At 47.6% G+C, this 9,101-nt stretch overlaps 4 protein-coding genes across 4 annotated transcripts; 1 reads left to right on the forward strand and 3 right to left on the reverse strand.

The window, feature by feature from the left end:
* Positions 1-319: 319 nt before the first annotated feature.
* BDV27DRAFT_164685 (cardiolipin synthase) lies at positions 320-1,461 on the reverse strand (the record flags this gene model as incomplete). The annotated part of the gene is made up of 4 exons (XM_032073737.1): positions 320-588; positions 659-981; positions 1,088-1,207; positions 1,271-1,461. The coding sequence occupies 4 exons, from the start codon at positions 1,459-1,461 to the stop codon at positions 320-322; spliced, it is 903 nt and encodes a 300-aa protein (XP_031920332.1).
* An 815-nt stretch (positions 1,462-2,276) lies between these two features.
* Positions 2,277-4,285, forward strand: BDV27DRAFT_91505 (uncharacterized protein). The gene is made up of 2 exons (XM_032077936.1): positions 2,277-3,614; positions 3,697-4,285. Exons 1-2 carry the CDS (start codon positions 2,562-2,564, stop codon positions 4,132-4,134), a joined length of 1,491 nt encoding a protein of 496 aa, XP_031920333.1. The 5' UTR covers positions 2,277-2,561; the 3' UTR covers positions 4,135-4,285.
* Positions 4,286-5,000: 715 nt separating this feature from the next.
* Positions 5,001-5,874, reverse strand: BDV27DRAFT_91515 (uncharacterized protein). Its single transcript, XM_032077938.1, has one exon. The coding sequence runs from the start codon at positions 5,500-5,502 to the stop codon at positions 5,065-5,067; it is 438 nt and encodes a 145-aa protein (XP_031920334.1). The 5' UTR covers positions 5,503-5,874; the 3' UTR covers positions 5,001-5,064.
* On the reverse strand, positions 5,875-8,275 carry BDV27DRAFT_91514 (camp independent regulatory protein). Its single transcript, XM_032077937.1, has one exon. It carries the CDS (start codon positions 7,673-7,675, stop codon positions 6,248-6,250), a length of 1,428 nt encoding a protein of 475 aa, XP_031920335.1. The 5' UTR covers positions 7,676-8,275; the 3' UTR covers positions 5,875-6,247.
* Positions 8,276-9,101: the final 826 nt, after the last annotated feature.

Genomic DNA, 9,101 nt, shown 5'->3' on the forward strand with positions numbered 1-9,101 from the left:
AAAAAAAAGTGTGTAGCACATCACATAATCAATATACAAAAATGGAATCGAAGGATAAAAATGGAAAATAAACAAAAATTAAAGAAAAACATACAACAGGAGGGATTCGCTGGTGGTCACCCACCCAACTACTAACCTCCCGGCGTGTGGCTTAAGTACGGCTGAGCGGACGGGAAGCCCTGTTCTCCACACCCTATGGTCGTATGTGCTTGTTTTCTTCCCGAAAAAGCTTATATTGCCCGCTCATGCTATTTTCTTGCAGCACACACAAGATGAGAAGGGTAAAAGGGGGTGATAGACAATAACTAGAAATGATTACTTACTGAAATCCGGTCATTGCTTCTTTGAGATTCCATGCGTCTATGATTGCCTCCGGGACAACAGGCAGCGCAATGGCAGTACCCACAAGGAGCAGCTGCAGAGCGGTGTTGACCTTGGAGATCGTCGTGGGTTTGACCTCCGCGGAAGGGAGAGAGAAATCCCAATACCGTGCCATAGTTTTGGGCGGGGGAAGTGAAATCCAGCGATAGTAAATCGCGGATATAGCAAGGCCGACATCACGACCGAGAATGATTACGGCGAGCCACACTATTTGAGCAAGTTAACATCGCTGTACATGTCGGCATGTCCCCCACATAGTGGTTAGTAGATTGCTTACCCGGAATGGAGCCATTGACTGCTAAACAAGCGACCCCAATGGTCATCAGTAGCTTATCAGCCATGGGATCGATGATTGTCCCAACAACGGTTTGCAGGTTATATCGCCGCGCGATGTAGCCATCAACCAGGTCGGTAATTCCAGCATAAGCGAATAGGGCCAACGCAGCCTGGTGGTAATCATGGACAAGGAAATACCCTACCAAAGGGGCGGCAACCAAGCGAGTCATGGTGAGTATATTGGGAATCGTGTAGATGTTCTCGTGGCTGGTAGGTAGGGGAATGCGAGAAAGGATTGGTGACTTCTTTGAGCCAGTTTGAGATCTTATACGACTTAGTCCACATGAGGTCATGAATGTATTGCGCATAAAAACAAGACTTTGATGAAAATGCGGTGTAGACACAACACAGGATAGTCTAGAACACCTACTTTTGAGCGTCAGTCTGATCGGAGGGCTTATCGGTAGCATGCCATCTCTTTTGAGGACCGAGACTTTGGCGCCAATGAGACGTCAAGCGCAGAGTCGCGCAGCCGTTGTTGTTCAGGGATCTAGAAGCCTGTCAGACCAATCCCCCCTTCCAAGCACGATTAACATGAATAGAAAGCCCATACTTGCTTCGTAATGAGCTCGAGGGACTAGCTAATGTGAAGATTGAAGAGCCGCGAAACTCCATTCGAAGACCCGACCATCTTTCCCGTACGGCAGCACCGTTTCCGAGAGATGGAGCTGCAGTGCCATTGTACAAGCGAGGACACTGTCGAGACGCGCGAAGAGGCGCCAGCACAAAGGACCTTGCAGCCATAATGAAAGCTCAATATTCAAACAAAATGAGTAGATTCTAAGCCAATCAGGTCAATGGATAAACTGCAGTATGGCACTGAAGGAGACCTGTGCAGCTTCGAACTTCAAAGAGAAATGTTCACTTAAAAAATTGCTCCTTCCCAAGCATAACCGATAGTATACAGCTTCGATATGTTCCCAGAGGCCAAATCAGTCAATCCATGAACTGATATCGAAGGTCAGTACTCTGAAGGCTAAATTCATATAACAGGCAGAAAAAGAAAACGATAGTGTCAAGTCTAATCCAAAATTTTCTTCCGTATAAACTAATAAAGAAATAACGAAGGCGTCAAAGAAATAAAATGAAAGACGAAGTGGCGCGTGATAACCGACAACAGTTCAAGTTATCTGATGAGGTGATATAGAAATGGCAGCTCGATGACTGAGTTCCGCGACTCCAACCCGAGGGAAATCTCAAGGTTAGCAGGAGCGCAACTAACAAATAGTCCAGGCAATTGCCATTCAAAACAGACTTGAATGCAATTGGCTGGGGAGCTGCCACAGAAACTTGAAGATATATCGGGTTGAAAATTAAAAAGTACGATGGAAGCTATACAAATCGAGGCTCGTGATTTGAGGAAAACGTCCGCGGAACAACAGTTGATCCGGAAGGTGTCATGTGATAGGAACGGTCAGCAGTACGACTAAGTAGTTAGTAGTTGGTATGATGACAATGACCATGACAACGACGATGATCGAGTCGTAAAGCTATGGTGTAATGAGTAGTTGATCAAGCAACGTTTCAAGATCTCCAGCTGACTCATAACAGATGATAGAGTTCATCTGCTCTGATGCAGCAGATCGACCTCTTCTTGGCATGCTGCTATATAAATCGGCACGAGTCTCATCTGACTTGCTTGCTCCCATCAGTGCTTCTCACCTGATAGTAAGAAGAGCAGCTGTCCACATTGCTGTCGTCATACTAAATGACTCCCCAAAATGAGGCGACATGTATAGAATGCCTTTACCCCGGACTTTTAAGCCAGTCCGTGGGAGTACTACAACTGTTGTTCACTATAGAGTGTTACTCCATGGATAGTAATAGGGCTTCATGACTTCACCATGGGGATATGGGATGAAGATGAGGATCCGGAGCCGTTTCCGATGAGGAACCCGAACATGGCCATGGTCACTATAGACCGTCCTGCGGCTCCAGCACCACCAGGAACTCCATCGCCTCCAGCATTAAGGCGGCCAAGTGCACCCGGGCACCCATTAACGGAGCCCTCTACAGATCCAAATCTGGCCAACCCCCGTCTTATGGTCAACAGAGCATGTATCTACGAACGCCAATTACCAGGAGATGCCTACATTACGGCTCACGTGCAGCGTCTGCAACACGGGTTTTACTCGAGCCCAGCCGTTTCTGATCAAGACCTCGACCATGTTGACTTCCTGGGTATCAGTTTCGTTTTCCACTCCCCCAACACCCTTACGCATCGCTTCAAGGCAGCGACCATCCGAGCCTCGATCCACAGCATGCGAGAAAATCCCAACCCCTTCTCTGCGTCACAAAACCCTCATACCTACCGGTCCAGAAACCCACGGTTTCTCAAACACGCACCCCACCTCCTGTATGGGTCTGTCTCGCCCGAGACGCTTCAATGGAACTACAGTCTCTCTGGATCTCTCGGTGTAGCTGAGCTACCCCTCATGGCCAGCATCTCGCCGTCTGGCGGCATGAACGGACGGTACCGACGGTACGAGATGATGAGAATCCAGGGCTCAGTCCGGTCATTGAAGAGCCCACGCGGGCGAAAGTTTGACGTCGAGGCAGGGGAAATTGTTTGGTCACTGGAGGAAAACAATCTGCAACGCTCTGGCCTGCCACGAGAATTCACATTTGCCATGTTAATCCAGAAACCGCGCGCCGACAGCCGAATCCAACTCGTGCTGGATATCGAGCCAGTCCTCCAGTGCAGCTACTTCAACTACCCGACATGGTGGCTGGATCTCCCAGCGTACAAACCGGTGCCTCGACGGTCAGTAGACTTTCGAGTCGAAGTTGGGCAGCGCTTTGAGCCCCTCACGCCCAATAAAGGATTCAACTTTGCTACCCTGGAGAGCTCGTTTGATGATTATGTGCATATGCCAGGAAGGAAAGTTACCACTGGGGTGAGTCTACTCCGCCCTTGACTAGAAAAAGTCAATCGAGAGATATCCCTCAAAGTCCATGAAAGCTCACGTAAAATTGCAGATACCCCTGGAAGGCGGAATCGCTCAAGACGACAACGAAGTCCGGCGTGAAGTCACCCGAGATTTCTCCATGGTCGAACCCGTCCGGGGGATCCCCCGAGCGCCATACACAGGATCAACGCCCGCCGGGGCCGCAGGTAAAATGCACGGAAATCGGAATGGAGTCAGCAACATGCTACCTATCCTCGATCCAGGGTCTCTCTCCGTGCGGATCCTACTCGACAACAGCCACGGGCATAGCAGCCAGCTGGCGTCGCATATCTCCGCCCTGCGGTCGAACAGCAACATTGCGAAAGAACGAGATAAGACGCAGGGTCAAGCACCTCCTCCATCCTCCGCGACTATCCGAGATAAACGATCATCAACACAACCCAAGAAAGTGCAGATCGCGCAAAGCGTGTCGGATAATCAAATCATGAAGCGCGATCGAGGCAACTAGATAGTGTTGCCTTTACACACGCCCGCCCCCCGCCCCCCTTCCTTCATTCCCAGCATCCAGAAAGTATATTTTACGCTCTGCTTTTAATAAATGCATGTACAATAGACTACAGCAATGATACCCCTAGCATATAAGCGACGTGGGACCAAGCTCCTAACCCCGGTAGAAACTCAAATCCATGCGAACGAGAAAGATCCCAGATCAGGGCCCCCGCTATGCAAGTATATCATATCACATACATACATACATACATAAAACAACCAACCATCAAGAAACCTAAAATAAGCCCCTAAAATCAAAAAGAAAACAAGAAGATCAGAAAGCGACTCTAAAGCAAGAAAAGAATAAAAGAATAAAAAAGGAAAAGAATCAGAAAAACCACCCCCCACCCCCCCAGTCAATAAGACCCCTACTTAAGAAAATAATAACGAAAAAAAAAAAGAAAAAGAAAAAATAAAAGGCAAAACGCGTGACACAGATTAAAACCCACCCCAGCCAATAACCCTGGGCCCCGTGATCGGCACCCCAGAAACGGTACTTAATTGCCATGCGAACGCATGTCATTGGACCAAAGCCGAGTGGAGCCCTCGGGATAAATCGTAAGGCCCACATTCGGTCATGATCTGCATCCCGAAAGTAATAAGTTATAGGTATATTAACTTAAATTTGAAAATGGGCGGAGAGGGAGAGAGAGGGAACCCTGACCTTACCTAATTTATTTGAACTTAAGTTAACCTTAGATTTTTCTCATGCTTGGGCTTTTTTTTGTTTTCCTTTCTTTTAACCTCTTTTTTTTTTTTTTTTTAAAACTTTGATATGTAGGGATGTAGATGACACTATGGGTGGGGAGAGATTTTGTCGGGTGATGGTGGATTGGGGGTATGAGAACCCTGGTTCGTGGGTTGGTTTGGGTTTGTTACGGTGACATCTTCAATTTTTGTTCTTTTCCTGCTTTCTTGTTGTGTCATATGCTTCTTTCCTTGATGTCCGAGTCGAGACCGTGCATAGCATTGTTGTTTGCGTAGATGTAAGTGTCATGGCTATGACATTCATAAAGGTAACCCCAACAGAAAAGAAAGACAGACTGGAGAAAAACGGAGATGGTATCAAGTTATGGAGAAAAGAAAGCAAAGAAATACAGATAATTATACTTGAATTGACCCTACTTTTCCCGAATACAACGAGCCGGATATCGATCGAGTCGAACAGAGAACCACCCACATGTGCAAATCGTGAATTGAAACAAAAGAAAAACATGAACGTGAGAGAGAAGTAAAAAAAAGAGTCCTTCCCTCCCAAATAATAAAATACTCGAGAAAACCATCCCTCACAAATGATACAAGAGAAGTAAACGTTTCTCATATACATCTCCTGCACAACGCTGCTTCAGTACCCGAAATCATCTTGCAGTCGACAACGGCCCGGACGCGATTGCAGAAGGGGCCCGAGAAAAGACACAGGGTAATGATATCACCAGCTCCTCGCTGAACATTGCATGAAACACTCGCAGAAGGGAGTAAAAGAAAAAGCGAGGCGGTTCTGCAAACCAGCGTTGCATCGAACTGACTGGTGGACCTGCGGCTCGCGCTTCAATATACACCAGAATTCACGGTGTCCTCCTAAAAAACAATAAGGATATGATCGTGACGAACAACAAACGCAAAAGCGAAAACGAACAAAAAGATATACCACAGATAACCGCCCCAAACCGTGCCACCCAAACCGACCCATTGATCATAATCACATTAGAGCGACACACAGAGAACATTGCTTTCAGAAAGGATAATAATAACGAAAAAGAAACCACCCAAGCGGCAGAAATAGTACGAAGGCTAGAACTAAAGAAAAGGAATTTTGCAGTGCATCACATCATCGTAGGGGGAATAACACGAATATAACGTTCGAAGAAACAAAAAGAACCACCGGTATCTCCTCTAAGAGCAGTAATCATCCGGGTAATCATCCGTAGCATATATGCAGAGTCTATTCCCAAATTGCCGCCCTTTTGCCGGAGAGAGAAAACGTATAACATGCGAAAAATTAGGTGTTAAGAATAAAAAGAAAAAAAGAGGGAAAAGAAGAAGTATAACTAGAGCGGCTAGACCAACAATGGTTATACCTGTGGTTGGGCTGGAGCAGCTGTCGTCCAAGTGGAGACAGGGTAGTTAGCATGAGCAGCTGGAGCGGTGGCGCCCACATAATACGGATGTCTGTCGCCTCCAGTGTAATAAGGGTTAGGAATTGGATTCGATTCCCGACGAGGGATAGTAGGGTCAAAAGCCGCCATGCCGCGCTGTTCCAGAGACTGGTGCGATGCCCCATCCAATTGCCCCGCTAGGCTGAAACTGTTACCCCGTGAATATGTAGCCGGAGTGGCAGGGTCCATCGGTGAGGTTGCATCGGTTGCAACACTTCGCGAGGAAATCGAAGAGTTCCGATAAGCCGAGGGGCTGTGGTCCGAGTGGGACCGATTACGGTCGCTCAAGGAGCTCGGCATAGCCGCGCCCATGGCGGATGGAATGGACGACGAAAGAGGATTATGGTTAAGCGCATCGAAACTCGTCCCATACTGCGCTGGACGGAACTGCGGATAGTCGTCGGGTTTCTGTGGGATCTGAGTCGGAGCTGATGGAGCAGGAAGATAAGGATTGGGGGCCGGCTGTGCAGGGATTGATCCGGCCATTGAATACGCCGTCATCGGCGCCGACTGTGGCGGATGGGTTGCTGCATAAGGATTCGCGTGCATATAGAAATCCGGATGAGGATTCGGCATCCCATACCCTGGGGGAGCTACCAGCTGCGGAGGACGATATCCGTACAGCGCATGGGACGGATCATTCTCCAAGCTGCCAGTCTCTAGATCATCAATGGGAGCCCGGAAACTTTGCTTCTGGGTCAGTTCTGCCCGGGGCCTGATATATCTCAGTGAATCAACCATCGACGGCGGGTTTAAGACACCCCTCATCACATCCTCCACGCTATAGTATGACACCAGATGGTGTGTCACGCCGGAGACAGTCACACTCATCGTCTTCTTGACTAAACCCGAGTCCTTGAAGCCGTACGAATCCACCAAGGAACCGACCAGTGCTCTTTCCACATCAGACTGGTGCGATCTCTCTCCGAACGTCCCGGTTGACGAAGGAGAATAGCCTTGGCTACCGTTGCTGTCATGGCGTGCATACGGCTCCCCGGGCCTGCTTGGAGGGACTGGCCGTCGGTTGGCCTTCTTCATCGCTCGCTTCTTCTCGCCCGGGGGGAATGGCTTTTCGAGCTCTCGATAGACCAAGAAGTTGCCCAGAATGCGACTCGGACTCCAAGTGACGCCGTCTGTCCATCGCTTGATTCCCGATGAGTTTTCCTCGTAGATAAATACGCTTCCGCTCCGGACTAAATGACCACGCTCACGATCGTGAGGTCGGCGGGGCACATGGTGCAGGACACCGGTCAAACATGCCTCGAACAGGATTAATGCATCTTGCGTTGTCGCAACGTACCCCGTGAAGGTAGGCTCCAACACTGTGGTGGTGCCGTTGACCATTGTTTATGGTGGTTGTAGGTTCGAACCTAGTTCAAAGGGGGCCAGAGAGGTAAAATCGATCAAAGTTAAGGCCACCGCTGATCAAAGTTTCGCGGGCTAGATGGTTATTCAACAGAGTAGTAGTTCCCAACTCGCAGAAAGAAGGATGGCATACACAAGACCCGCGATTTCTCTAAATCGCGATTGCCAGAAATGTATGGTTAAATAAATCGATGAGCTCTTGCTCTCCTGCGATGTAATCACACTGGAGAAAAACTGGAGCTTGAAGAGTGGGAGAATTCGGGAGGGGGAGGCAAATGTCCAGTCGACCTCCCGGGGCGAAGTTTAGGAGAGAATGACAGGTTGATGGGGAGTCAAAGCGGACGGTGAACCGTAGAAAAGGGATGATGGCGCAAGTTAAAATCCCCTCTTCTCAACGAGTTGAAGGATCACCCAGACGTGGGCAACCCGGATCGACAGCAAGCACGGGCCCGTCCTTTTTTGTCCAGGTCTTTCGCCAGGAAAGAAAGGTTGGATCCGGAGAGATTGAATCGCCCTAAGCAATTACTGGGTCGACCGGAGCTCTGGTTCCACGGATAGCGATCGGGATCGTAAAATGTTGACTTATGACTAGACTCGTCCCCGAACCAGAGAAAGAGCTGCGGGAATTCCAAGAGTTGGGCCTGCAAGATGGGTCAGATAAACCCCGATTTTCGTCGTCAAAACTCCCAACGAGATGCGAAAGAATTAAATTATAAACCAACCCCTGAGTCGCAAGAAGTAACAAAAGTGAGAATAAGAGAGAAGGGAGGTTAAAAAAGAGAGAGAAAGATCAATTCGGCTTACACTCTGTGAAGACAGTGAATGCGCAGTTTGGGGTGCCTGGTTCCGTAGGAGGGAATGTAAGCCGATTTATCCACTTTTTGGGGTTCAGAACAGCCACCAGTGCGCCATACGAAATTTGAGAATAGAAAACGAAACAATAACAAGAGTTGTGGAAATATCAGAGAACAACTTGAAACATCTTGGGGGAAAAAACTAATCAAAAATAAAAAGGGACCAAAACAAGATGAAGATATTGAGCAGGATGGGGCAAAGGTTTAAAAATTATAGACTAAATCAAAAAGGCAAAGAAATAAAATAAGAGGAATTTAAATGATCAAGATTCACATAACAGACTGCAGGGTTCGTCAGGGTAAGGTATTGTAAGAGCTCTTCCCTTTATTTTTCCATTCTGGATTTTTGATTTTTCAAAAATCGAAAATAAAAAAAATAAATAAAAATAAAAAATAAAAAAGAGAGAGAGAGAAGATTATTAAAAAAATCCCCTAACCCCTTCCTGATGATGATGATGATGATGATGACGATGATGATCGAAGAGCAAGTTGGCCCAAAGAAAAAATAATAATATTAATCATAAATCAAATGAAAATGACAAAACAAAAAA

This window comes from Aspergillus caelatus, assembly GCF_009193585.1.
Source record: "Aspergillus caelatus strain CBS 763.97 unplaced genomic scaffold BDV27scaffold_509, whole genome shotgun sequence".
NCBI lineage: Eukaryota > Fungi > Ascomycota > Eurotiomycetes > Eurotiales > Aspergillaceae > Aspergillus > Aspergillus caelatus.